At 36.6% G+C, this 26947-nt stretch overlaps 7 protein-coding genes across 9 annotated transcripts; 4 read left to right on the forward strand and 3 right to left on the reverse strand.

The window, feature by feature from the left end:
- Positions 148-4302, forward strand: LOC18587602. The gene is made up of 8 exons (XM_018127202.1): positions 148-250; positions 705-1706; positions 1980-2040; positions 2172-2293; positions 2851-2941; positions 3346-3393; positions 3805-3892; positions 3979-4302. Exons 2-7 carry the CDS (start codon positions 718-720, stop codon positions 3841-3843), a joined length of 1350 nt encoding a protein of 449 aa, XP_017982691.1. The 5' UTR covers positions 148-250; positions 705-717; the 3' UTR covers positions 3844-3892; positions 3979-4302.
- LOC18587603 (cryptochrome DASH, chloroplastic/mitochondrial) lies at positions 4243-7742 on the reverse strand. The gene is made up of 12 exons (XM_018127201.1): positions 7030-7742; positions 6804-6943; positions 6474-6698; positions 6243-6368; positions 6063-6137; positions 5786-5902; positions 5634-5680; positions 5483-5559; positions 5182-5327; positions 4846-4969; positions 4697-4746; positions 4243-4582 (listed from the first exon to the last, which is right to left on the reverse strand). Exons 1-12 carry the CDS (start codon positions 7439-7441, stop codon positions 4373-4375), a joined length of 1749 nt encoding a protein of 582 aa, XP_017982690.1. The 5' UTR covers positions 7442-7742; the 3' UTR covers positions 4243-4372.
- LOC18587604 (putative RNA methyltransferase At5g10620) lies at positions 7834-11500 on the reverse strand. Of its 2 annotated transcripts, XR_001929420.1 has the most exons (9): positions 11302-11500; positions 11185-11216; positions 10936-11078; positions 10778-10844; positions 10541-10618; positions 9936-10081; positions 9047-9117; positions 8703-8753; positions 7834-8480 (listed from the first exon to the last, which is right to left on the reverse strand). XR_001929420.1 is itself a non-coding variant. In XM_007011495.2 (8 exons), exons 1-7 carry the CDS (start codon positions 11366-11368, stop codon positions 9078-9080), a joined length of 573 nt encoding a protein of 190 aa, XP_007011557.2. In that variant the 5' UTR covers positions 11369-11500; the 3' UTR covers positions 7834-8480; positions 9047-9077. The 2 variants fall into 2 exon arrangements, 1 of the variants encoding a protein (XP_007011557.2); XM_007011495.2 differs by lacking the exon at positions 8703-8753.
- Positions 11613-13009, forward strand: LOC18587605 (protein FAM32A-like). The gene is made up of 3 exons (XM_007011496.2): positions 11613-11773; positions 11885-12014; positions 12558-13009. The coding sequence occupies exons 1-3, from the start codon at positions 11633-11635 to the stop codon at positions 12812-12814; spliced, it is 528 nt and encodes a 175-aa protein (XP_007011558.2). The 5' UTR covers positions 11613-11632; the 3' UTR covers positions 12815-13009.
- On the reverse strand, positions 13237-15206 carry LOC18587606 (probable plastid-lipid-associated protein 8, chloroplastic). The gene is made up of 4 exons (XM_007011499.2): positions 14750-15206; positions 14475-14598; positions 14180-14359; positions 13237-13810 (listed from the first exon to the last, which is right to left on the reverse strand). The coding sequence occupies exons 1-4, from the start codon at positions 14960-14962 to the stop codon at positions 13620-13622; spliced, it is 708 nt and encodes a 235-aa protein (XP_007011561.2). The 5' UTR covers positions 14963-15206; the 3' UTR covers positions 13237-13619.
- On the forward strand, positions 16871-23041 carry LOC18587607. Of its 2 annotated transcripts, none has more exons than XM_007011501.2 (11): positions 16871-17141; positions 18180-18686; positions 19428-19526; positions 20029-20129; positions 20219-20290; positions 20448-20538; positions 21910-21990; positions 22217-22276; positions 22431-22553; positions 22643-22681; positions 22784-23041. In XM_007011501.2, exons 2-11 carry the CDS (start codon positions 18306-18308, stop codon positions 22910-22912), a joined length of 1176 nt encoding a protein of 391 aa, XP_007011563.2. In that variant the 5' UTR covers positions 16871-17141; positions 18180-18305; the 3' UTR covers positions 22913-23041. The 2 variants fall into 2 exon arrangements, with proteins under 2 accessions (XP_007011563.2, XP_007011562.2); XM_007011500.2 differs by having other exon boundaries at positions 18234-18686.
- LOC18587608 (selenoprotein H) lies at positions 23538-26860 on the forward strand. Its single transcript, XM_018128130.1, has 4 exons — positions 23538-23983; positions 24709-24805; positions 25727-25786; positions 26483-26860. Exons 1-4 carry the CDS (start codon positions 23703-23705, stop codon positions 26561-26563), a joined length of 519 nt encoding a protein of 172 aa, XP_017983619.1. The 5' UTR covers positions 23538-23702; the 3' UTR covers positions 26564-26860.

Below are 26947 nucleotides of genomic sequence, written 5' to 3' on the forward strand. Positions count from 1 at the left end.
CTGGGACCTTAGCCCAAACCCCTCTGTTTGGAGGTAAGTTGGAGATTCTCACGTACACCTGCAGTGCACAATCTCCGGATACATCAGCCCACGTGGCGCCTATGTTAAAAAGACAAAACGAAAATCACTCGCAAAGTGCAACCCACATCCGCGGTTTAAAAGGCTAACCGCTCCTTCACCTTTCTATTGCAACTTGTAATTTGTAGAGTAGAATTCCAGCAAAAGGAAAAATCTTTACTTCAATTTCCCGGTAATTCTAATTTCTGAAAGATGTTCTTGTCTATTTTGTTGTTTATTTGTTTTAGACAAAGATTTGGTTCTGTCGGTGAAGATGCTGCATGTCTCTGTCTCTCGACAAAAGTTTAATTTCTGTTCCGTTATATGTTGGAATCAATCTAAGCCATGACTTTGATTATTCGCTAAAAAATGGATAAACTGGATTCGCTACTTGAATATTTGTGAGATATAGACATGTTGCAAATGATTGAACTTTCTTGTAAGATACTCCACTAGGTGTTCATTGACAAACAATATACTCGAAAATTTTAGATTTATTATTTGTTTTTGTTAAATTTATCATTGTTTATTGGATATAATCTTATTTTTGCGAACATGCACACTTACTAAATTCTAATCGGTGAATTTTTGCTCTTGGTGTGTGCTGAAACGATTTGCAAATGTTGAAACCAATGTTCTGTTAACAGTGGTGGCAGGAATATGTTTGTAGAGCACTGGCAGGGTTTGGAATGTGGTGAAATCCTTCACGGTGGATCAAAGCTGCTGACTGCCAGCAATACATGTATGACTTCTGAACCAACTCTGCCTTGCAAACGAAGGAAGCTTCTGAATAACGCCATTATTGTGTTTCCTGGTGAGCCAGAAGCAGATGAACTGCCTTCATCTACAGTCAGCGGAAGTCCTTCAAAGACTCAAATCTTGTATGGAAATAATTTGGTTGCTACAGGTCCTATTACTGCTGCACACAAATATGAAAGAGATCTAGTTGGTTCTGATGCTCTTGCAAATTCACAAGGGCTTGATAGTGGTCCTGGTTTAGACATTAAATTATCTATGAGTTTTGACCATGATTCTGAATCACAGTTGATACTCTCTGATAAAACGAGTAGATCTGATAGTTTTCATTTACTGGAAGGCAAGATGGGGGATTGTTTTGGTGTTACTAATAAGACTGAAGTCAATAAACCCTATGGTGATATTAAAGGAGTAGAGGAGGTAAAGGAAGACCGCTCTATAAGAGATCTGTGCATTTCTGTTCTCAATAGTCAAGGGTTGCCTGTAAACGAGTGGTCTAGTACAAGTAGTCCTTTCACACAACCTCCAGAAGTTTGTAATGATTGGGCTTTTACCCAAACTTGTAAACAGTGTGGTAATTCTGAAAGTACACTGGAAATGTTACTTTGTGATCATTGTGAAGAGGCATATCATATATTTTGTTTGAACCCTAGGTTAAAGAAGTTGCCAACAGATGAGTGGTTTTGCCATCACTGTTCAAATATGAATTCGAAAGTTCTCCAAGAAACTTCCTTTCTTAAATCACCTATTCCAAGTTGGAGGAGAGCAACAGCTAAATTTGAAATGGGTCCAATAGCAATCATGTTGAAATACCCTGAGCCATACGTGTCCCATGTCAGAATTGGCAAACCATTCCAAGCAGAAGTTCCTGAGTGGTCTGGTCAAGTTCCTAAGTATGTTATACCTTTAGATCTACAAAGTAATATTATATATGTTAGCAAGCATATGTTTCTTGTACTTGTTCCTCTTTCCAACTTTTAATTTAGAGTATTCTGTGATGGTTATATAGGAGCCAAGTTCTAGTGCTATGGTAAATATCCAGGCAACTTCTACTTGATCTTGCTATCTAGCTCTTTTATGAATACTCCTACTATGTGGATTTATTGGTGAACTGAAGTTGTAACAGTATCCTTTCTTTTGTAATACTGTTTTCTTTGATGGTGCAGTGATGATTATTTCTTTGGTGAGCCATTGGAATTGGATCCAGCAGAAACTGTTGCTTCAAATGTAAGAAATCTTTTTCAGCATGGCTAGTGGATCTTCTTTGGCTGTAAAGCTTCGACTTTGAGAATAGCTAAATCTTGAAAATAGGATTTGGGAAATATTGGGGTGGAATAACAGGTATTGTGGCTTCTCAGGTCCACTGGTCAGACTGGTTTTCCAAGTCCAATTCCTTGAGTAATTGGCTCCAATGTCGAGAAGTCCATTATGATGATGCAAGAAATTGTGTTGAAGGAACTGCATGTGGGAAATGGCGCAGGTAAATACAAATGCATACTTTCTCCTCTTTTCCTATCCTGTAGGGATGCAAAGTCCACCTGGATCACAAGTGTTAGAGGAAATTCTAAAACAATTGTGAGAGCAATTCTACCAGTTTGTCTTTTGTTAACTTCCCTAAAAATAGAGGAAAAATTTTCATGGTAATTCTACCTCCCTGCTGCTATTGTTGTATGGGCTAATGCTCATAAGATTTGTTGTAATAAGAAGGCAAAATCTCTATCATATCATTTTGTGACTGATATTGTCACGATGCAATAGGTACATAACTTTATGGAGCACAGATATGAAGTTCTTTTATTTTCTTATCATATCATTTTGTGACTGATATTGTCACGATGCAATAGGTACATAACTTTATGGAGCACAGATATGAAGTTCTTTTATTTTCTTTAAATGAGAAGGCACATTTTGCATCTCACTGGCACTTTATCAAATTTTTTTCCCTTATCCAATGTAATTGTGCACTTAAAAGTAAAAAAAAATACATGCATCACTTTCATACATCCCTTTTACTTACTTGAAGCCCTGATAATACAGGGCACCACTTTCTGAAGTCCAAACTGATGACTGGGACTGTTCTTCTGCTGTTGTTTGGGACCCAGCCCACGCTGATTGTGCTGTTCCTCAGGTATTCTTCTAGTCTTCTCTATTATTTTGAACACTTCCTGCTTAGTAAGAGGTTTGCTCTGCTACATTCTGTCTTGCATGTTACAAGAGTAGATATGTCGTGTGGTGTGCGTGTGAGTATGCACTTTAAATCGTCATCTACTTTTCCATGCATTTTTCTTCGTAAATCTTAAACAGTTTTTCTATTGTATTTCACTAGTAGTGAGCTTAGTTCTTACCAAAAGCTTAATCTAGACAAATGAAAGCACTTTGAATGAACGAACTTTATTTCTTGGGTATTTTTGTTATAAGTAATGAACATTCTAGAAGGTCTGTTTTTTCCATAAACAGATTCTCTTTCTTCTCTCCTTCTGTTTGTAATGGACCTTATTATTACATAATGATATAGTTTTATCCTTTTTCTAGGAGTTGGAAACAGAACAAGTTCTAATACATTTGAAGTACATAGAACAGGTATGTCCCCTTTATTTACGATTCTGGAGCAGTTTTTGGGAATATGTTGCTGAGAATGTCTTTCTGGTTAGGCTATTGGAAGTGTTGCATTTGATTTATTTGACAAACACAACCTCATTGTTTAACATTGTAGTTTCTTGGGATTTACCTTCTGTCTCCACTGGCTATTTTTTACTTGGCCTGGTTTCTCTATTGTTAATTAAAATTTGGCTTATGGTTCCATAGTATAATTAAGTTATCTAGGACAGGGTTGGTTTATCATGTTTTGTCATGAAATTTAAGAAATAACACTATGTTTCCACGACTGCTAAAGTTAGAGGCTTGTGCTATATGGATTACAGTTTTGCTTATTGATTCATGCTTTATAATTTATATTAACAATTCTCTTACCTTCTGTCAATGGCTGTGTAGCTGAGATCTCACTTTGGTGCTAAAAGGAGAAAGACTTGAATATCACTATTACAAATTTAGAGTGCAGTGGTTGTTTTTCAAATCTGAGGTGAGTGTTCATAAACTACAAGAGATTGATATCTCAAAGTTTCGATTAATAAGAATTCCTTTTTGAATACCTTTTTGTCTTTGCAGAAGACCGGCGTAGATCTTTATACAGGCAAAAGGTTTAGCAATTCCACAGGAATCAACTTGGTTTCATTGTAGTTATACAATATACACAACAGTTGCCAGATAGAGCTGCTGTTGTAATTGTCACCCAAAAATGTTCAATTTTATACGCCCTTGATCTAGTTCGCGCCTGTAGTTTCCCCATACCATGCTGATGCTGGGTGAATGTCCATTCTTTTCAGCCACTTGGCTCCACACACAAACATAATTTTTGTTTAAACTCAAAAATAATGAATGCTATATTACCAATTCTTATCATCTTTCCAAGGTGAAATTGATCGAAAGAAATGCGAGAATGATATTTAAAAGATATTCAGAATATGTAAAATATGTTTCCCCTTGGATGTTTTTCCTTGTTTCATCTCCTGTGTCCCTGGAACTGTCTCCCACCAGATTTGCTTCTTCTCCCCACGCTTTGATTATGATGCCTGTTAGTGTTCCCGAATTTGAGAGGTACAACTTGCTCAATATATGATTTTCCAGGAAAGTTCCTCTTATCTCTGGGAAGGGCAAGAAGCTCTGGTAACCAATACGCCACATACTCGCCTTCAGGGTCATATGTTTGTGCCTGAAAAATCATTTATCTTAACAATATTTTTGCTGAAAAGAACTGATGTAAGCAAACTAATCTAAATGCAAGTAGAAAATTTGTTCAGAAATTTAGATATCAAAGTGCACGTACTTGCTTTGGGATGCTGAAATAGCGATCTTCTCTAGGGTCATTTCCAACTCCTTAGAAGAAGGAGCAGTAGTTAATGTTAGGATAAGACCTCAGGCTAGCTAGATTCTAAATATAGATGCTTAAGAAAGGAAATGCACATGTGAATTCACCTGCACCATACGTCCAGTTTCCATAGTTGGAACATGGGTCATAATCTAAAAGGCATGTTTCGAACCATTCTGCTCCCATACGCCAGTCAATTCCCATGTCTCGAACAAGAAAGGAACATACAATCTGCAGATGAGTAGACTAGCCATTGGTAATGTTGCAAACATGTTTAACAGCATGCTGGATTCCCAGAAAAACAAAATGAAGATGTAGGTGTTATCTAAGGATTTGAACAAGCTAGTTTATGATGAGAATCCAGGGACATTTCCATTCTACTGATATTCTACAGGGAAAAAAAAAGAAAGAAAATTAGACAATGTGCATGACTTATTGTTTACCTGCCGGCCTCGATTTGACATGAATCCAGTGGCTGAGAGTTCCTTCATGTTTGCATCTATAAGAGGGTACCCGGTGCAGCCATTTCTCCAAGATTCAAACAATTTTTGTTCTTGACTCCATCCCCTTTCCGCTTTTCTGGGGCCACCTACATTAGCTAAATTTGTCAAATGATATGATAATGACCATTGATTCATACGCATTTGTTCAAAGAATGTTGGTCTTCTACTCAAACAGTGACAGAATTTCACCACAAAAACATTAATTTACTCCTAAAGAAATTCAACTAATTTCGATCTTTACCTAAATGGAAAATTGAATTCCCATATTTGATCGAAAGAAATCTGAAGTAATCCCTCCATATCAATTCAAACAACACCCTGCAACAAATTTCATATTGAGAAGAGTAAGGAAGCAAATGTTTTCCGCTGACAGCAAGAGCAATGGAAGGTACCAGTATGTGGAGTCATTCGCTAGCCTTTCCTTTTCATATCTCTTTACCTAATAGCATTAACCAAAATACCTGCCTGAGTTAAAATCATCATTTCCATCATACAACATGGTTATGTAACAACAGCAAAGGAAAAGTTCAGAAAGTTTGCAAACCTCTTCATATATGAATCGAGGAGAGAGACTTCCTGAAGCAAGCCATGGAGAGAACTTCGTTGAGTAATCAGGTCCTAACATTCCGTTCCTTGTCTCCTTGTATACTTTTAACGAGTCCTATAAAAGCATGCAATTGAGACTGATTAATGAAGGCAGCAAAATCTGAGCAATTTTTTCTTTTTACCTCACTGTTATCAACTGCCCATGTTATAGTATTACATTCTCCGCCTAACACATATCATGCAAGTAAATTGGTAAATGAGCCAATTCATCTTGCCTTCTTCCAGAAGTACTCTGATACTCTGCTCAATGCAGCAGTTTCGCCTCCCAAAAATCTCATTCCTTTTGTAGCCTGTCATTTGAAGAAGAATAATAAAAGAAAAACTCATATAATCACTATCATTCTCAATGCTTGTTGAATATTTGTATGCATACTATATATGGCATGTTAGCTTGCCTTTTCTGATTGAAGTCCAAGCTGCTCAATTGAAGGAACATGTCCCCAGTCATCGATACTAGGAGCTGGCCCAAGAGATTTTGGAAGTCTGATGCACCCTCGTATGGCACATTTGGCTTCAACAGACTGCAAGTGTTAACTTCTGTTAACAATATCTAACACACACAACCTTCTTACAGTCATTCACACCAAACCATGATGAACCGAAAATGACAAAATGTAGAATCATGCCTTACGAAACTGAGTATACACGTCTGGCAAACTGCTGATACTGATTGGAAGGTCATCTAAGTGATACATGGTGCTGCCCCATATAAGTTCTAGCTTAGGATTGTGAGTTGAACTTGAACTCGTAGAATTCCCTTGAGCAGGTGATAACACCACCCCTCTCAGACCTCGCGTGACCAGTCTTTCAACTTGTAGCTCCTCACTGCAGGTTTCTTTATGTGCATATACCTGATTAGATTAGTATTCAAAAATGCGCATTATGTAAATTCAATGACTCAGAAAGAAATTATAAACCATAGATTCATTTATAGCTTGAAGTGGTAGGCACTCAACTGTGTGAGCTCCAAAAGCTTTTGCAAGAGAAGGAAGAATGTCCTCTGGCTTCCCACGTTGAATGAGAAGATCAAGGCCCTTCTTCATCAAATTCTTCTTCAAATCAGCCAAGCATTCAATAATAAATTGCGCTCTCAAAGCTAGCAAGAAACAAATGGAAAGAAAATAGAAATGAATAAAATAATAGTATTATTAGTAATACTAATGGCGGATTCAGAAATGATACCTCCAGTCTTTGGGAAACCAAAGCAATAGGTAGTCTCAAAGAGACGAGGATCGATGCAGTAAACAGGCAAAATGGCCTCAGAAGAAACCCAAGCCTTAAACAAAGCCTCGTTGTCTAACACTCTCAGATCATTCCTATACCAAACTATGGAAATCCCTTTCCCGTTCCTCTTCACTGTCTTTGATGAGTACCTTTCAAAGGTTTTCTCCGCAATGCTGTCCATTTCATGGGAGTCTAGTCCCGGGACCTGGTAGATTGTAGAAGAAGAAACGGATTTGGGTTCGGATTTTGAAGTGGAACTCATGATTTGGAAGCCAAGACGGAACCTAATATGACTTGAATATGCAAATATCGAAGACGGGTAGATCAGTTTTCTCTGTGAAAGTAAAGAGGATGAAGGAAGAATGGCCATGATACATGTAGTTGGGGCTTTGTAGCTGGCAAACTATTAAGCAGTTAGGCAGTTGACATGTGGATATGAAGGACGTGGCGCTTTCTTAACCTGTAGACAGGTTCTTAAATTTCTCAACGGATTTGTCTCAATAGCAGCCACAGCTTTGTCTTTCAAAAAGTAACCCAGACTTGCATGACAGCAGATGGCAAGCTCTAAGCCAGCTTCATTATGCAGCTTGGCCCACTTCAGGCTCCAACTCCCTTACAGTTTGGGGTCCAATTCATGATCTACAGACTGTCCTGTGCCTTTTTTATGAAAAAAATAAAACATGCTTGTAAATTTAGCAAGGAAGCTTCCTTGACAAAGGTGCAGTCAAGGTTTGCTTTCCTATTTTGGAAAAGAAAGATGCATAGTTGCACTAGCATCATCTCTTCTTGAATCATATGAACACATCTCGTCTAATTTATGATACAGAATACAGATATCATTAGACAATTTCTGCTTCTCGACCATACTGATGCAGCATTTTGGGCTATTCGGGTTTCATGTCTTTCGTTTCATCGTATGTATGATGTTGGATCTTGACATCAGAATAGCTACTCATTTGACTAATCAAACTTCCCCAGGATAAGCCTATCCAGATAGAACCTGCTGCTGGACAAAACTGTCGAACTAGGAATGCCAAAAGTCAGAGCAATCGTTGATCAAGACAACGCAATTTTTCTTGGTAACATTCACTCCATTCAACCAACAATTTTTCTTTCTTGTTTGTTCATAGTTTACTCAACAATTAGATTGCCTTGAACATGAAGGAAAAGTTTTTTACACCTACAATTTTGTATGGTTCAGTGATGCAAGATGTCTCTAAGCTGTAAGTAGATGATACAATAAAGGCATCAGTTACATGGTGAGGGCTTCAACAAGCTCCAAACTTTGTCTATGCCTCACCAAAATTGTTGTGTCAGTCTGCAGCAAACACAGATAAGTCCAATCTAGTCCATTTGCTGCAATTGCCAAACACAAGAACAGGAATGCAGGTTTTCATGAAAACTTCAATCTGCACATGCAGAAGTGAAATGATAGAAAAGGAAAGTACCATTATATAACCAGAAAAAGAAATAGATAGACAAAAGAAGTGCAGTACGCGTACATACGTCTATTACTAGCTAAGGGTTCAATTAAGGCAACAGGGTCACAAAGAACATGGTAAGAACAATGCTACACTGACGGAAATGAAGACTGTAGATTAGCTAACTATTAAGTAATCTTAACTCACTACCTGTGACAAATGGAGTTAATCTTTCTGAAGGCCTGATAATTAATGATAAACCTGAACAAGTGAACATAAGATTTCAATTTTATAGCTTGGAACAAAAAAAGGGGGAAAATGAATGAAGAGATTTCGTGCCTAATCACATGCATGGTGCATTCCTAGTGGCTTGTTTTTTAACGTGGGCAAAGCAACCACCAATCACCAACCTAGCCTTATTCTACGACCAGGAATGATGTAAAAGATTGGGAAAGAGAGGGGAAGAGCTGAAAAGAGCATTTCAGTTACCATATCCATAGCATAAGCAAATAGTGTAAAGGAGGAGAAGCATCAGATAATGATTTCAGAATTACCTAAGTGCCATGATTCACAACATGAAGATGGCTAATGATGATACTTTTGTCCTTTCAGAATAGTCCATGACCTGAAATCAAATTATATATCAACTCTCATAGGGTAAAGGGCAGAGAGTTATAAAACATAGGTTGCTGCTAAGCACTAAGCAATATCCAGAGAACAGAGCAAGTTTAAGATGTCTCACGAATGATGTCCCAAAAAGAAAAGCAAAAGAGGAAAACGAGATATAATTGCACTTGTGACCCAGACCTAAAGAGTTCAATAAAGTTTAACAAATTTGACCAGACAATATAACCATCCACCATTAACTGTTAAGAGAAAGCAACCACTCCTAACAATCCAAGTATTGTCTTATCTCAATAATATCTCCAATAACTTCCCATCTATATCCAGCTCAAGCAACAATGAGAGATGAGTCCTTCTGCACTATTGATTGACACAAACACAAAGGCAACTGAAACTTTCTGATATGCTGCATAGGACAGCAATAGCGGAATCACTATACCAACCAATAGTCCCGATTCCACCTAAGTGGATCAAAATTCAAACCCCTGTTCTATAAGAAGTAGCTGGGAAATTTCACCAAGAGCTTTTACTTCAAGATAGTTAAAATTATTGCTCATTTATGGTGACAGGAACCACCTTTTTCTTTCCTTTTTTTTTCTTTTCTTGATGAATTATCCTTTATCATTCAAAATTAGATTGAAGAAGGCTGCAAGCAGCAAATGTACAAACATGACTGAAAATCACCTTGATGTCAAATTAGCATTGTTTGTTATAAGTTATAACCAACAAATATGATTTCTGTAATGAATGTTTTTCAATGTTCCATGAGATTGGATGTATGAGATGATACTGAAGATGGAACTGTTAACCTCTTCTCACCTATAAAGTTGTTCCAGGAGCACAACTAGTGCAATTTGATGATTCAATACCATTGAAGACAACTTGATTGATACGTTTGCACGTTCTCGTATTTGTTGTCCATGACCATAAGGTCCACCAATGCAAAACGATAACCTTAAAGCTCCCTATAACATGGAAAATTGCAAAAACACTTATACTATACATGAGTCAGTCTTTTAAATATCAAATTCAACCAATACGGAGTTACAAAGTATGCTTCATAATGTCCTATATCAGTGCATTGTGATCAAGGATCAAAAAGTGAATATGATCCCAGAATTGTTCTGGCTTCTAAAACATTTGCAATTTCAAGCATCTGATAAATGGAAGGAGGTATCTAGCTAGAAACGAGCTTGATGGTGATGGCTAATATCTATCTCAAGGAGCAATGCAAAATATGTATGACAACACTTACAATTCCAGCTGCATACGCACCTACCTTACCAGAAGCTATTTGATGCCAATTTAGTTCTGAGTATTTTCCACAGTCAGTTGGTTTCATATACTCAAATAAGACTTAAGCAACAGGATAAATGTATTTTCATTCATTCCCAATAATCATTGTAATGGTTTTTATTCCATACCGTATTCCCAGCATCTCCTAACAATTCGGCCATGTGCTCAGACCCAATATCTAGTCCATGCTCATCCAACATCACCACCTACAAGTAGAGAGGTAAATAGTTGCAAATCAAGGCTGAATGCTCCAACAAAACTAAATTTGTGAACATTACAAAGGTTAAAGGTGCCTAATAAAGAGCTGGAAGACAAGCAGGCAAACAGAAATAAGAAGTTAAGTTGAATGGTGTTTGAGGCCCTACCCAATCATCGGACCTGATAAGGTTGACAACAGCCGTGTCTTCATCATCAACCTGAGCCCTCGCATTGCTACAAGAAGTCAAGAACAAATTCACCCATAAAATTACAGTTCTTAGATGGCATAAAAAATGAGCACATAAAGACATAAAGGAAAGAGTACCGTGCATTTTTAGGATTGGACCGAATTTGAACATCATCAACATGACAATAACATTTGAGCTTTGCGATATATTCATCCACCAGTAATTGCACACCAGGAGACCTCTTTTTTCCTACCGATAGGATTCGAACAGGCAATGCTTTCTGCCCAGTCCCACCAATCGAAGCCTCATAGTTGTTACTAGCTGTTATTTATAATCTTGAAACATGAATTTGACATGAAACAGAGGGGGCGGAGCAGGAAGTTTACCACGGATTGACCAGTGTATTTGCAGCCTTTACCTGATAATTTTGATTCGAGAATTGAGATTAATACAAAGTTGCAGACGAATATTTAATAGTTTGATTCTGATTAGGATACAAAAACCTGAAGAATGAGAGCTGGAATTCTTCCACTGAAGACAAGCACCACACGCTGAAATCGCCATTGCCATCACTAACTTTTGGTATTATAATTGTACTACTAGCAACGGCGTCAAGAGTAAAGACTGTAGCTTTTCTTTTTCTTGGTACATAAAGACTGTAACTTTTCTTTACCAGCAATGGGTTCTGATGGTGATGAGTCTGGTGACCACTCACCCGAACCCCCACGTTGTGGTAAATGTACTATGGGTGAAACGACAGCGTTTCTCGAGGCTAAGTCAGGGTGGTTCTCTTTTTATTTATTTGTTCATTTTTCACTATAAAAGGCCTGTGGTATGGATTCTGGAAATGCCTCGTTCGTTTCCAGAACCTGCGGGACTGTTGGGTGCTGCGGAGGAAGAAAACAACCTCTTCAGCGTCGAGAATCAGGAAACGACGCGAAGATTGTCCTTAATACAGACAGGAGGTATTTCCAAGTGAGTAACCCAAAAACCAATCCTTGCATATTTGCATTCTCAGCTAAAAATTCTTTCGTATCATTGTTTATATACGAAGTATATTAGTTGTTGCATTTGTGTTATCTTTAGATGTCGGCGTACGAGAACTTTGTCGGGGGAAGACTGAGGCTGAAGGGGAAACCCCTCCACGTTAAAGCAGATGGCATTTCCAAAAACAAGAAGAACAGACACAAACACCGTATTGCCTTCCATTCCCAAGGTTGGTTCCACCTCATGTGTTTTGCTTTATCTCCTCCTTCTGTGTCTGTTTCAGACATTTATCTCTATACTTTCTTGATATAAATCTTAAGAGTTGGATGATTAGTTGTGGGTGTTAAAAATCTATGATTAAGCAGAATAATCTCAGTAAGCTTTAAGCTTTCTAGAGCAAGGTGTGGTTTTCTTACTGTCCAAGCTGATCAAGGTAGAAATCAGGAATAAGCCTTTTTAGGACTTATTTCCGTTTTTTATTGAGCCTTCTTCCTGCTTCATGTGCAAATTATGTCCTTCAAAGTCATGACTTTGGAAGATTGGAATCTGCGCTGCTAACTCTTTGCAAACTTGAGCTCTTGGTCTTTTGGTAGAACGGAGATAAATAAGCTTGCAATGGCCTCTAAAGGAAATACTCTTCTTTGATAATGACTTTCTGAAATTCTGATCATGATTTTGCTTCTGGATTTGCTTATGGAGTACATTTCTCCTTCATTTTCGCTTATCTGATGCCTTCACTTACACCTTGTTCATCAAATTTGGAGGTTGACAGGTGAAAAGACAGGGTTGTCAACAGATCAGACTGAGGAGGTTATCTATGAGACTGAACAAGATGGCAGCGAAGCTCATGCTTTTGAGGATCATCTTACGCCAGCTGAAAGAAAATTCCTGGAGCAGACGCACAAACTTGAGCTTCAAAGACTGGCAAAGATGGCGAGCAAATCACACCGTGATCGCATTCAGGAATTTAACCAGTATTTGGCTAATCTAACTGAGCATTATGACATTCCCAAAGTCGGCCCCGGTTAATTTTCATCATCTGTCTTGTTTTCAGTTGATTAATTGAACTGACCTGGATTTCAGAGTTCAAAAGGTGCAGTATTGTTTGTTCTGAAAAATATGCAAGATATATTTGAGTTATTCTGCTCAGTAAATCAACTGTCTGGAAAAACTTCGGATTCTAGAACTTTTCCAGTTTGTTGGACTTCCTCTGTGTTTGTGAAATGCTCTCTCCTTTATCACCTAGATTTTGCATGATTTCGTCCATTTAAGGTGTTTGCTAGTGTGATGATTGTATTTGTATCGCCATATGAATCATTTTCCATTAATTAGTAATGGATGGTTCATTATTTATCTACCTCTGCTGTGAAGATCAATTGATCAAGGCTGATGTATGATAAAATCTTGAGCTTTGCCCATTCCATCTTCACTATACACTAGAGATTCAAGCATGATTCAGCATATCATGTGGAGTAAATTAAATTTTGATGTTTGATCCATCAAAATGATGTTCTTAATACTCAAGCATGCCCATACATGCAACTTCGCATTAACCATATAGAACAATGTTGAAACTGTGTGCGTGTATCTGCAAGATCAAATCCTTCATACTCTAGATGCATGGATACACATTGGCACAATCACACACGGATTCCAAATCCACGACCAGGCAAAATAGGGCATTTCGACCCTACAAGTTAGATTGTATGGTTATGTCCATTTAAGGTTTCTCATGCGCCAGTTGCGCCAGTTTCAACAACAACAGCAACTTTCGGCAGCACATAAGGATCTTAAGTATTCTGTTTATGAATCTGCAAGTATCAATCTTGCACACCTATCCACGCCTTTGAAATACAAATAAGGAACCTCTGGAGCCCTTTCCCAGTCTGACCTTCTCATCTATGTATGTGATCTGCAGCTTGACTTCACTCTCACCACCATATCGGAAGTCCAATGCTCCTACCTTCAGTTCAGGTGGCTCAAAAATGACTTGAATCCATTGACCATCCAGTACCTTCAGCTTTCCTGTACATAGCATGAATGAATACTTATCAGTTGACATCCACAATTTCACACCACATAAATTGAGTCCCTAATTCAGTTTGCTCTATTAGTCAGAAAACTATGAGATGGCCGCCATGGCAATGCCAAGTTTTGTCAGTGGGTGTCTCTTTAAAATTAGTTTACCGCATGCTAGTATATAGAAATTCATGCCAATTAAAACACATGAAAGATAATGAGAACTGCCGCATATCTTATTTAGGGGCAAGAAATCAGTGTCCAATGTCTTTGAGTTTGACAGATCGAAGAAAAATGTCCTCAAAATTGCCATACCCTGGCTTGGAAAATGCAAATAGCATCAAGGTTATGTTCATAATTGGACAATGAGCCTACCTTTCAACGAAACCTCTCCATCTAGAAACCCAAAAACCGAAAAGGAGACTTTGTTTCTGACGGTGTCAGGAGCTTCAACAGCCTGAATCATTTCCTTGGTCCTGAAGAAGAGGCGGCCTAATGCACTTCTGTAGCCGCCTCCTGGTGATGTAGGCCTCGAACAGTAAACCACATCCCACTCTGGAAACACAAATCCCCCCGCTACATTTGGTCAGAGCATCCAAAACTTTAAAAAAAAAATGATTTGTGACATAAATTTGGGCTGTTGAACAGCACAATTCTCTTTTGATTTTACCTCCGAAGATTAAAGGGCATTTTACTGGTTCATCTACGCAATATTTCTGCAACTCGTCAGCTACTTCAGCTACCTCTTCGTGCTCTTTTTTGGTCAGTGAAACCCCACCGTTCGTTTGCACCACCTAATTCATAATTCAGTTCTCATCGTCTGATCCCAGACTCAACCGACTAAAAAGTAGAGGAATGACTAAAATACTAAAATATGTAAATAATCCTGGAACTAAAATGTAGAATGAAGAAAATGAAGCAGATACTTTTCAAAACGAGTCAAACCTTGGAGAGAATAGAAGCAACTAGATCATCCGGGCCGGTTCGCAGTCCCAGATTGGAGATTGAAACCGAACTTGAAACAATCCTCAAAGTCTGGTTATGCTGGTACTTGAGCGGAAACGAAGATTGTAACGACAGCTTAAAGCGTTTCGATCCATAAATGGAGGGTGTAGGTTGGGTGAAGAAGGATGACAGAGTGAAGGAATAAGCCGCCATGGCGGATATTAGTTATTATTATGGCAGATGAGATGATGTTCACCTTGACAGAGAGATGTTCCTGCCTGTCCTCTCCCTGGCTTAAGAGAATTGAGATGATGATGATGATGATGGCGATTCCATGTCGCCATGTCGGAACGGAAATCAGACAAGGATCCACCACCCCGTTAAGAACTGGATTACGTGCTGCCACCTAAGCAGATTTTTACTTCTGCATTATCCTTTGTGAATGTGGGCTGCGCAACTTGAGGCTGTGGCCATGATGACAAGTAAGTGGACAAGCGGTAGTTGAGCAACGTATTGGAAGGCCCACCCAATTAAAATTTTTAACTAATAAGTTTTACTTCAATTGTATATAATTGTAATGTTGAGGATTATCTACAAGCAATCCATTAAATCGATAATATCGATTAAAAAATTTTATCAACTGATTTTATTGATTCTTTTATAAAATTAACTGAATTGATTGACTTTAATCCTTAATCAATTTTAACATTTTATTTTTTTATTTATTTAACCAAATATGTAACTTACATAATTTGATCTAACTTTTCTTACTTATAATTAGAAATTTTTTTATTTGATATATATATGAAGAGATTCTAATAGGAATAAAGAAGGAATTTGAACATTAAATCTCGAGTTTTTTAATATAATAATCATTAAATCGAACATATATTATTTTTTTATGATTAGACCTTTTATATGAGATTGAGCTCTCCATAATTGTATTTCTTCTTTTATTGTTATCAATATTTCTCACTACACCAATCAACAACCATCACAATTTGTACATAAAGGATGCCACCATTGAGTGTAAACATCACATTCTATAATTTATAATGAGTGATAAGTGTATTAAATAGAACTCGTAATAATAATAATAATTAATGGAAGATAAATAAACTTATTTATTAGAAATTTGTGCACTTCATTTATAGAACATTAATTCTTGGTTAAATGCATCCGTTCTCCATTTAAATAAGAAATTCCCTATTCCTCGAAAATCAAAGAAATCTAAAACTCATAGATTCCAAATAATATTTAAAAGTCATGACTTATTGTAAGAAAAGTCAGACGAATTAAGCAAAGATATCTAAGAATTGAATATATAACTAAATATACTGAATTTAGAAAATTGTTTCTACATATAAATGGTGTAATCTAAAAAAACACTTTTTCAATAAATCACAAAAACGTGACATTTATTTATTTTCAATATCTATTAATTGAAATTTTACCCAATGATAAAAAGTATATATATTTATTGTAATTGTAGATGCATGAATAGGTATAAATATTCAATTGTACAAAAAAAAAAAACTATAATAGAGCCCTAGTACTTAGGTACGGTCCCAAAATTGAGTTTAAAAGATTACAAAGAACTTGTTAAGACACGACTCATTGTAAGAAAAGTCAAAAGGACATGTAAAGATGTAACTAATATAAAAATGTCCAATCTAAAACAATTTTCAATAAATCACAATCACGTGACATTTATGTTATTTTTTTAAATACTAATTGAATTTTTTCCCAGAATAAATATTCGATCATATAAAATAAAGACTATCGTATTTAGGTATTAATTCCAAAAAAAGTTAGTTTATGAGTTTATTTATGTCTCATTTTTTTTAGGATTATATAGATAATACGTGGGCGAGAAAGCAAGGAGAAATCATGTGAAGGGTAAAATTAGGAAAAGGGTGATCCAATCCAACTCATCCGAGAGAGATGGGAAATTGAATTCCAAGTTTGAATGATTCTTTAAAGGACAAAAAAATGGAACCTCACTAGAATTTCGGGTAGCGAAGGGCATAAAAGGCATTAAAGGAATACGAAAAAGCATGACAAAAAGAAAAGTCAGGGAAACAAGGAGCATAACAAAATTAAATTAACCGTGTAAACTACAGAGATACCCGTACGGGCCACCATGGTTGGAGCTCGAAAAGATTCCAGTGAGATTTAATTACTACTTAAAGCATAAACTTACAATTACTTTGAAAAATATTTGCTAGTAATAGTAAGATAAATTACTAGGAGCATTCTAAATCGCCGGCTCAACCCCAAGTCAAGATGAGAGAGCCCGAAGGCCGATCTCAATATTAGCACTCCTACTAGATCTCTCCACTTACTTCTGATCTCTTTGCATCTCTGCTCGATCAGCCACATTTCTTTCCAGGTACTTTTACCTTTCGTCGTGATTACGCGCCTTCTTCCTTATCTAGATTGCTGTGGATTACGATTGACAGCAACATGAATCGGTTGCTTCCGCTTTCTTTTCACATTTTTAATCGAGTTTGACTGTTCCCGTAGAAATCACATCGGGGTAATGCTATGTCAATTCTAATGTCATTCAAATCGGAGTTTTATTCGTTTCGACTATGATTTCTCTCTTTCTTTTTTATTTTTTATTTTTTCTTTTCCATATTTATTCAACTGGTATTTGAATCGGGGGTGGAAGCTGACTTTTCTGTTTGGTCCAGTGGTTTTCATCGGAATTAATATTGGGCTGATAGATAGAGTTGATTTGCTGGAATCTGATAAACACTGTTTGTAGGAGCCAATGCATCAATAATCATAATTGTTACTGCTTAACAATCATGCATACACCTTCACTATCAAGATTTAAAGGCTGAAATCTTCTGTATTTGTCTGTATCTGGCTGTTCAGAGAATCCTTGTTTTCCATAGTATGTGATTATAGATTATAGCTAGATTTCATCACCTCCAATTCTACATAATACTAACACATTTTAGAGTTGGTTTTGGATATTTCTATCACTCAACGGGTTAACATATACCTAAAATAAACGTTAGGATCACTTGCTTCTTAACTTCAAATTCCTACTTTCGTTTTTTGTCAAACTAGTTTGGTTTCATAGTTAGTGTTGAAGATTTAAAGCTTGTTATCATGAATTCTAAGAATGATTCTATGCCTCCTCCTCTCATATTGTGGTTCAATTATATTGGCCATTATGCCTTTGATGACTATATTTTCTACTTTTGTTCCCTTGTTTGTGGCAAAGCTTAAGGAGATCAGATCCCCTTAATCTGCATTTTAAACATGGTGTGTGTGATTGAAAATAGCAATAGTGGCTGTGGTCTTGCTTTACATACTATATTTTTGCTATCCTAAAAAAATGCTTTATGAGGTTTATTAAGCATGCTTGTATCCATCACTTTGATGCTGTATTTGTTTCCCATCTTGCCCATTTCAGATTACGGTCTGATTCCAATAAACTGATCAGCATAGTGTTCTTTGCACTCAACAGTGAAGCAGTAAGATGGTGAGATAAGGAAACTGAGTGATGCTTTGAGATACTGATATGTTGCCTTCAATCTAGATGAAGACAACTCGTGCATGGCAGCTAGGTGTAAAAGATATTCTAGTCATGTCTAGTTCAAGACAGCGCCCGCATCTGAAGAGGCCAGTGTGGATTATTGTATTGGTAACTTTAGTGAGCATATTTTTGATTACTGCCTATGTCTACCCTCCAACAAGTTCGGCAGCCTGCTATATATTTTCTTCAAGGGGTTGTACTTTGTACAACCAGCCACCGACATTTCCTTCTAGGGAATTAAGTGATGATGAGACAATATCTCAGGTTGTAATTAGGGAAATCCTCAAGACACCTCCTATACTATCGAAGAAATCGAAAATTGCTTTCCTGTTTTTGACTCCAGGGACATTACCTTTTGAGGAACTGTGGGATAAGTTCTTTCGCGTAAGGCTTTGTTCCTTGGTCATCAATAATTTTGTCTTGACTTTGCATCATTTATGAATCTTCTCATTTGCAAGTGTTTCCAATCTAAGAATTCTTCTGTTTCTTTCTATGTGGCTGCCTAGGTGGTCAGAAATTGACTTGTATGTTATATGGACTTTGGTGTCAGTGTTCAACTCATTGCATGTTTAACTTTCAGATTAAGTTCCGAAACAGAGGCAAACATTTTAATGTCCTTAGCTATTTAATCAAAAGGAAAAAAAAAGGCTAAAAAACTTACCTTTAATGAGAGATAGGCATAAAATTTGGCATCAGGTCTGACAAGTGCAAAAGAAAGCAATAGATGCTGATGTCTAATGAACAGTGGTTTTCAAGTCTTCGTTTCTAGGCTTTCCCAACTTCTCTAACTGAAAGCTAGCCTGAGATCTCTTACCTTCTTTTTTAAAATTTTCTTGAGGCAAACAAATTACATCAAATGTGAAGATATCAATCACTGCCTTTTCTGGGGGCTGATTCACACTTCACAAGCTTGTTTTAAATTGATTAGTTGAGAAACAGTTGGAAAATACAAATCATTACTTGATGGAAAACTTTGATCTCCTTGGCTTTTTTTTTTTTTTTTAATGATTTCTGGCTGTGTTATCTAGTGCAACTTCTTATCCTTCTCAAAGTTGGTATAGCTCCTTTCTTCTCTGGCAAGTTTAAATTTTATTCCAAATCACATTATTTAATTTTTTCGTGCAGGGCCATGAGCACAGATTCTCTGTTTTTGTACATGCTTCCAAAGGAAAGCCAGTACACACAAGTCGTTATTTTATTGGTCGAGACATTCACAGTGAAAAGGTAGGTTGAATTAGTCATTTTAAGCATTTTGTTAGGTATAAGATTATAACATCAAGCTACTGGAACTGTTTGCATCAAAAAGGTTGAGAGAATCATGATTGAATTTTACTCTGAGAGGGTGTTATTGGCCTTAATCTGTTGAGAAAGGAAGAGGATTGTTAAATTAGTTTCTCAGTCAAATTTCCATGAATTTTTCTTTTGTGTTCCTACACTTTGGCTGAAATATATATGGGGAACTTGTATATCTTTCTGAATGCTTAAGTTTATCTTCTGCCTACTTAAGGCTTGAAAAGGTTCTCAACCAAAGCAAAGAAGGGAAAAGGAAAAAAGAAACTTTTAAAGGATGGGTGTGCACAGGCAATTTTGGTTTTGATGATGGCCCCTTCTGTTCCCCAACTTTTGATGAATTCTTTTTTCAGTTTTCCTTTTTCCTCCATTGACTTCACATGTCTGCTTGAACGTCATTATATAGTGCCTCCTAAGAAGAAGCTATCTAATGCAGGTGGTTTGGGGAAAAATTTCCATGGTTGATGCTGAGAGGAGACTGTTAGCACATGCACTTTTAGACCCTGATAACCAGCAGTTTGTGTTGCTCTCAGATAGGTAATTGAGGCATCAGATTTCATGTCTTAATATTCTTATGATAGGCATTTATCTAAAGTTTCCTCTCCTTTTTTAACCTTGTTCTACAGTTGCATACCACTACACAACTTTGACTATGTGTACAACTACCTGATGCTAACCAATGTCAGCTTTATTGACAGGTAAGCAACATCGAAACTGTTTTCTTATCCTGTCATGTAACTTAGTATGAAAACCTCGTGAAAAAAAAATGGAAGCCTTTTTCATTTGTTGCTTGAAATATTAAGAGTGTATAAAAATTACTTTCCCCGCAATTCATTTCTCTCTCTCTCTCATCAGTTTTGTGGATCTTGGTCCACATGGAACCGGGAGGTATTCAGAGCATATGATGCCCGAAGTTGAAAAGAGCGCTTTCCGGAAAGGTTCACAGGTAAATCCTTTTACTGTCATAACGTGGCTTTGTGCTTATTAACCAATTCCAGAAAAACGAAATTGATATTTCAAGTGTAAAATGGAATGTGGTTCATATCGGAACTTTTTCAAGAATGTTTTCGAACTCCTAGATGTCTGGCTATTAGCCAAGTCTTTCCAGTTGGCATCTGTTAGAATAGCCCTGTTGATTGATATTGCTATTCCTGCCTTGATCAATAATGTAATTTAGAAATATTTTCTTGTTTAAAGTTGGACCACATCCCTTTCTTTCTCAACTGAGTAAGCTTGAAGACTGTGAATTGATTGAAGTGCACTTGAGCTTGCACCTCTTTTATGTAGTCACTATAGCTTTTATAAGCTATCCTATGGTGGATGGGATGTCGGAAAAAGATTACTATGGTTCTTAGACATTTTTTATAAACTGTGAAAGAAAAAATGCTTTAGCATATTTTAAGTATTATCAGTTTTACTGTTATTCTTGTTTGCCTCTATAATAACTGAAGAGTTTGACAACAGAATATGATATTTCTATTTGGGAATTTAAGCAAGTTTTTTCAGATCTAATTTACAGATCATATTATAGATAAATCTAATCATGAGATTAGTTAGAACAGTGGTTGGAACTAAACTTCACTTTATATTGTGTGCATGATCACTGAAAGCTTAGTTGACTTCAGGGTTGATAGTTGATACTGTTTCAGTATAGAAAACCAAGCAAAAAATCAAGGAATCCTGAATTCCCCATTAGGGCTTCCTTATATATCATATAGGAATACAGTGTAACATATTGTGGATATTGTACTTGTGATTGTTATTTCTTTTTCAGTGAGGATGTCATCCTCTACTCCTCCATTTGTTTCTCAGTGACGTTGGCATTCCAGGTTCATAACAATAGACAATTGTGGACAATTACTTTTTGGGTTTATTTTGCTTTGTGCATAAATGAGCTATCAGGTCATTCTTTGATTATAGATTTTACTGCATGCTGCGTTAATTCAACTTTGAAATCTCTGATTTAAGCCAGCCAAACAGTTTCAGAGATCTGCCAGTAGAATAGGGGTAACCAATTTCCTGAATTAGTGCAGTTCTAATGTCCCACCAACTCCCCACACCCCCCACCCCCCCTTTTCCCTTTTCTTTTCTTTTTTTTTTTTAAATTTCATAGTGATTTACTGCATTTTTTTGGTTTATTGTGCTGAGCAATTAATGGCTCATAGTGTAAGATTTGTTGAGTTGTTCAGTGTTTTTTACAGTGGATTGGCAGGACACAGTAAGGTTTTTGGTGCTAAATATGGTTCCCCTTTTTATAACAGAGTTTTATCTTTATGGTTCATACATTTAGTTGGTTTTGATTCATATTTTGTTTCAGTGGTTTTCCTTGAAGCGACAGCATGCTATAATAATTATGGCAGACAGCCTATATTACACAAAATTTAGGCTTTACTGCAAGGTAATCTGCTCATCACAGTTAGTTTGTTTTTATAACCTGCAGTGTACGTGTACGAATAATTCTTAGAATTTTGCTTTTCTATCAGTTTCTGTTGCAAACTCACCATAATAAGTTCATTTGTCCAACTTTCAATACTAACCACAATTCCATTATATGATGGAGTTTTTGAAAAAAAAAAAATTATGCATGTTGTTTTATTAACATACATCTTATGTTTTTGTGCCAGCCAAATATGGATGGGCGCAATTGCTATGCAGATGAGCATTACTTGCCAACCTTTTTCAATGTTGGTACATCGGACTTGTTTCTTCTGCTTGCATCAAAACTGCCTTTAGTTCATGTTTATTGCATATAACCAACCTCCTTATTGGCCCCCCCCCTCCTCAACACGAAAATAAAAAATATCAACCTCCTTACCCCAATTAATTCTTGTACTACAGATGATTGATCCTGGCGGAATCGCAAATAGGTCAGTAACATATGTTGATTGGTCTGAAGCAAAGTGGCATCCCAGATCATTTAGGGCTCAAGATATTACATATGAGTTCCTCAGGAACCTTACGGTACATTGTTCAATCCCAAATATCTTTGTTTCGGTGTTTGTTTATGAATGTGGCATGGTATAGACTTAGAAACTTGTCTGCCTTTGCAGTCCATTGACAAGAGCGTACATTTCACGAGTGATCCAAAGGTGAAAGGTTCATTTTTTTTCCTTGCATTATGTTTTCTGGAAGAAGTAAACATACTAACAAGCAACAACTATTCCATCTGTTTTTCTTGGTTGTGGGTGCAGAGGAGAGTGATTACGGGGCCTTGCTTGTGGAACACAGTGAAGCGACCGTGTTATTTATTTGCACGAAAGTTTTATCCAGAAACCCTGGACAGATTGATGATCCATTTCTCTAATTACACAACAGTGTAGGGCTTTCCTAATGATAAATGTTATTATTCTTTTGGTGGGATCAATGTCATTTTATCCCCTGCCTCGCTTCCCATTGTTAATTAAACAAAATCTCCGATATTTTTCAATGATAAATTTTGATATTAGTATTATGAAATATTCTTACCGGGATGGAGCCGAACCCAGCCCGCAGCGCAGTGCTTTAAATCAACCATATTGCACGGGGAATGATGCTGGGTTGGCCTTCTTTTTTCTCTGCTCTCATCTATATATTTTTCCTCTTTTTTACTCGTAAAACATGGTTTGTTGTGTTTCCCTTTAACTAAAAGGTAACTAGGTTTTCTTTTTTTATGTAATGATTATTTTTATATATTATTATTATTCAATTGTAATTTTACAGATCATAAAAAAGGGGTGCATCCTTAATTTAAATACGTAATTATTGCTACGTAGTTAAATAGAAGCAGAAATAGTGGTAGTAATACTAAATTAATTGCAAACCCAAAAAGACGCAGAGAAGGCTTTTTCGTTTTTTTTTATCCGGTGACTGTAATCGTGAGAATCCACTGTGTAGCACGTGGCACATTCCTCGTCCTTCATTTACATCCAGACACCTCATCTTCTGTCCGTACATAGTATTAAGCATCAAGGGCCATGAGCATTTAATCAAGAAATGAGTGAGCGGATGCCGTCCGTTTAAATTCCCTACCATTTTGGAGCGCGGGAATACCAAAAATATCAGCTGCTGCTTAGGAGACCGTCGCAACGCAACCCAAGCCACAACAAACAAGAGAGAGAAAGGAGGAGAGAAATGGCTCCCAGGAAGCGAAAGGTGACGGACGGCAACGAGGGGGAAGCCAAGCCTCTAGGTCAAGAGACGTTGAAGAGGGTGACCCGGAGCATGACAAAGCAGCCGGGTGCCGAGTCTTCCGAGTTGGCTCAGCCCAACAAGGAGAAACCAAAGGCAAAAGCGAACGCAAGTGCCAAGGAGAAGAAAGTGAAGGTAGCTGTAGCTGTGGAGGAGGCTGCGCCTGAGGACTTGACCGTCTCTGAAGATGGGTCCCACAATAAGACTGTAGTAGTAGAACACTGGTCAGTTTCTTATCGCTTTGCTTTCTAATTATTTCTCCACAAACTAGTATTACTAATTTTGTATTTTATTTTATTTTAATTTTTATACAAATATGATCTGTAAGGATTCTTTTTCGAAGAAGAGAGAGGACTAAATTTTAAGGGGTTTACAAGAAGAGTTGAATTACTAGTATTGCAAACATTTCTTGTTCCATCGGTCGTCTTGGGTTAATTTAGGGTTTGGCAACGACTATCGAAAGAGGCTAATCTTTAAATCCTTATGTTTTTGTTGTTCATAAATTGGTGCTAACGCAAGCAAACCACAGATTATTGGGTGTAGACCGTAGACTTTCGGGAACAATGAGAATATATGTACAAATAAGAAAAATGACGTTTCTAAATTCTACTTCTAGGGTTATAGTAGTTAGTTTCGGTTCAATTTGTCCCCTGCAACTAATAACTTTGGCCCATTTCACTTGGCTTCGTCCCCTTTGGTTTTTAAAAATCTCTAAATTTTTGCGCAAAAATGGATGTAACAACTAACAAGAAGGAAATAAAATGTACTAGTAAGTGATAGAGTGAACGGAGCAACCTTTCTTCCCGTTTTGTCTCGGCAGGTATTTAGGCTTTGTTGGTCCTCTTTTGATGGATTCGATTGAATGAATTTCGGGTCCTCACAACTTGAAACGCCCTTTTCTTTTTTCTGTTGTATGACATCTTTTGTTTATGATTGTCTTTTTCTCTAGCAAGCAATGCAACTCGTTCAAGACAAGGGCTGTTCAAGTCAAAGATGGTTTGGAGAAAGGTGTCCCTGGCATCAAAGTGTTGCTCAACCCTGAAAAGGTTAACACTAATTTCACATAAAATACTCTCTCCAGTTTACTTGCGCTTCAAATCTTTGTAAACTAACACCTCAGGCATCTTGTTTGCAGTGGACACCGATAAAGGGATAAACTCCTTTCTTTCTCTTCTTTTAGCGGAGATGCCTTGTCCTTTTTCAACAAAAAATGGATGGTTTTTTATTTCTTTGTCATATTGTAATTACCTATTGTTTAATGACATTCATATTGTACCATGTCAACTCTCTTTAAGCATACAGTAGAGGGTTCTGTTATCATTCTCTGAAAGTGCAGTTCATTATTAGCTCTGTTCTTAATTTTTATACGACCTGTCAAAGAAACCTGCTGTCGATGTTGAATTTATAGATGCTTTGACTATCTGACAATGGTTTTCATAAAGTAAGATGTACTAAGTCTCTAATTACTCCATCAAATTTAAAGATCTATTTTATTTTCTCAAGATAAAGATCCTTGTGTTATAATTGTGTTATGAAAACTGAAATTGTATTTATACACAATGCATGAAGTTGGACTGGACCATTTATGGCTTAAATAACCATATCTTGAGGTCTTATTTTTAATGGCTAACTGAATTTAACTCCAAACATTTCAATGTTAATACATGCAATATTGCTTTCAATACTCAATTGATTTTACCAGGGCCAAGCATCTATGATGGGTCAATTTGTTAATCAAAGAGGTACTTCTAGTTAGAAAGAGGTGTCTTGATTGTGATGTTCATATAGTTTCATGATTGTTTACACTTTAGGTTATCTTTGCTTTCAATGTTCCTGTGTTTTCTGTTCTGGCTATAAAGATCTTTCTGAAATCTGTTTTTTTTTTTCCTTTGTTATTGACTTTTCTGTTGAAATGTCAATTTTGTAGTTGATCTATCCTTGCATTTTTCTTTTTTAATTTTCAACAGCCAAGAAGAGGTTGCTTTGAAATACGAGAGGAAGGTGGCGAGAAGTTCATAAGTCTGCTGGTAAAGCTTATTCTTGAAGTATTTACAAACAGCTAATTTGTTTTATGTAATTTCATGGTTGTAAATTACCCTTCAATACTCACTTTTTGGGTTAGCCTTCTAGACTTATTCCCTATTTTCCATTTAATATATATGCATAGTCATGAGAGTGATTTAGTAATTACAGAAATCTTATTTATGAAAAAAAGGAAATTGTCGTAAAAAGTTGATGATAGGATGATAAATCAACTGTTATGTCATGGTTCTTGATACAGAACAGATGCAATAGACTAGTTCAGTTTTGGGTAATAAACCAACTTTTACTGTTTTAGAACACTGCATGATACAAATTAGCTTGTGATATAAATAAATTTAGTGCGATAGTTAGGTTAGTGAATGCAGACCATGTCTAAGTCTAGTAATTAATATGTACATATCGATGATTTCTATCTTGAGGACAATAAATAATCTAGCATTCTGGATCACTACATGGCTGTACTGAAAACCCCTTTACTAAAATTTAGTAGAAGTAATTTTTATGATGATGAGTGGGATCATTTTCTTTTTGACAAGAATAAATTTGGTTTTTATGTTCTGCTTCTAAAGAAACGTTTAATATGTTGCAGAGGAATTTGATTTATATGTCAGATATTTCCAGCAAATTATTGCAAGAACCTCTACTTAAGTTGACTGTGATTCTGCAAAATTGTTTTGCAGGATATGAAGCGACCATTTAAACCAATGAAGGACCTCGACATGGAGAAGGTGATCTCGGATATCATTGACAAGATTAAGTGATGAGGACCATGTGTGCATAGAACTGGAAGTATGTCCTGATAGTTACAGTGACAGCATTTTGTGGTTTTACCAGATTAACTTGCCTTGTAGAAAGGAGGGCTCGGTAAAAAAAAAAAGAAAGGGAAGAAAAACTTCATTTTGTGTATTATCTTCAGTTCTTGATCATTCAATGTGTCAGCAGATGATTTTAGATTCGTAGGTATTGTGGATATTGTTGGCTGGTCGGCTTGTAGAAGATTCCAAGTGATACTGCTTCCGAAGCAACCTTGATCTGTATTCTTGTTTATCTTTCTGTAACCGCATTAACCTTTTAATTTTTTCCACCTCTAAGCTGCTTTTACTTTTTTAATTCTTGTTTACCTTTTATGCTTGTTTGGGACATAA

Source organism: Theobroma cacao, chromosome 9, assembly GCF_000208745.1.
Source record: "Theobroma cacao cultivar B97-61/B2 chromosome 9, Criollo_cocoa_genome_V2, whole genome shotgun sequence".
Taxonomy (NCBI): Eukaryota; Viridiplantae; Streptophyta; class Magnoliopsida; order Malvales; family Malvaceae; genus Theobroma; species Theobroma cacao.

Coding starts and splice junctions, on each gene's coding strand:
- LOC18587608 (XM_018128130.1), top strand. CDS start 23,703: ATGGCTCCCAGGAAGCGAAAGGTGACGGACGGCAACGAGGGGGAAGCC. Junction 23,984..24,708: donor ACTGTAGTAGTAGAACACTG/GTCAGTTTCTTA, acceptor CTTTTTCTCTAG/CAAGCAATGCAACTCGTTCA. Junction 24,806..25,726: donor TGTTGCTCAACCCTGAAAAG/GTTAACACTAAT, acceptor AATTTTCAACAG/CCAAGAAGAGGTTGCTTTGA.
- LOC18587605 (XM_007011496.2), top strand. CDS start 11,633: ATGGATTCTGGAAATGCCTCGTTCGTTTCCAGAACCTGCGGGACTGTT. Junction 11,774..11,884: donor CAGACAGGAGGTATTTCCAA/GTGAGTAACCCA, acceptor TGTTATCTTTAG/ATGTCGGCGTACGAGAACTT. Junction 12,015..12,557: donor TATTGCCTTCCATTCCCAAG/GTTGGTTCCACC, acceptor GGAGGTTGACAG/GTGAAAAGACAGGGTTGTCA.
- LOC18587602 (XM_018127202.1), top strand. CDS start 718: ATGTTTGTAGAGCACTGGCAGGGTTTGGAATGTGGTGAAATCCTTCAC. Junction 2,294..2,850: donor GCATGTGGGAAATGGCGCAG/GTAAATACAAAT, acceptor CTGATAATACAG/GGCACCACTTTCTGAAGTCC. Junction 2,942..3,345: donor CTGATTGTGCTGTTCCTCAG/GTATTCTTCTAG, acceptor TCCTTTTTCTAG/GAGTTGGAAACAGAACAAGT.
- LOC18587603 (XM_018127201.1), bottom strand. CDS start 7,441: ATGGCCATTCTTCCTTCATCCTCTTTACTTTCACAGAGAAAACTGATC. Junction 5,328..5,482: donor GAATTCAATTTTCCATTTAG/GTAAAGATCGAA, acceptor TAGCTAATGTAG/GTGGCCCCAGAAAAGCGGAA. Junction 4,583..4,696: donor ATTTCAGCATCCCAAAGCAA/GTACGTGCACTT, acceptor ATGATTTTTCAG/GCACAAACATATGACCCTGA.
- LOC18587607 (XM_007011501.2), top strand. CDS start 18,306: ATGAAGACAACTCGTGCATGGCAGCTAGGTGTAAAAGATATTCTAGTC. Junction 20,291..20,447: donor AATGTCAGCTTTATTGACAG/GTAAGCAACATC, acceptor CTCTCTCATCAG/TTTTGTGGATCTTGGTCCAC. Junction 22,277..22,430: donor ACTTGCCAACCTTTTTCAAT/GTTGGTACATCG, acceptor CTTGTACTACAG/ATGATTGATCCTGGCGGAAT.
- LOC18587606 (XM_007011499.2), bottom strand. CDS start 14,962: ATGGCGGCTTATTCCTTCACTCTGTCATCCTTCTTCACCCAACCTACA. Junction 14,599..14,749: donor TTGCTTCTATTCTCTCCAAG/GTTTGACTCGTT, acceptor ATTATGAATTAG/GTGGTGCAAACGAACGGTGG. Junction 14,360..14,474: donor ATGCCCTTTAATCTTCGGAG/GTAAAATCAAAA, acceptor TTGTGTTTCCAG/AGTGGGATGTGGTTTACTGT.
- LOC18587604 (XM_007011495.2), bottom strand. CDS start 11,368: ATGGCAATGGCGATTTCAGCGTGTGGTGCTTGTCTTCAGTGGAAGAAT. Junction 10,845..10,935: donor TCCAATCCTAAAAATGCACG/GTACTCTTTCCT, acceptor GACTTCTTGTAG/CAATGCGAGGGCTCAGGTTG. Junction 10,082..10,540: donor TAGGAGATGCTGGGAATACG/GTATGGAATAAA, acceptor TCCATGTTATAG/GGAGCTTTAAGGTTATCGTT.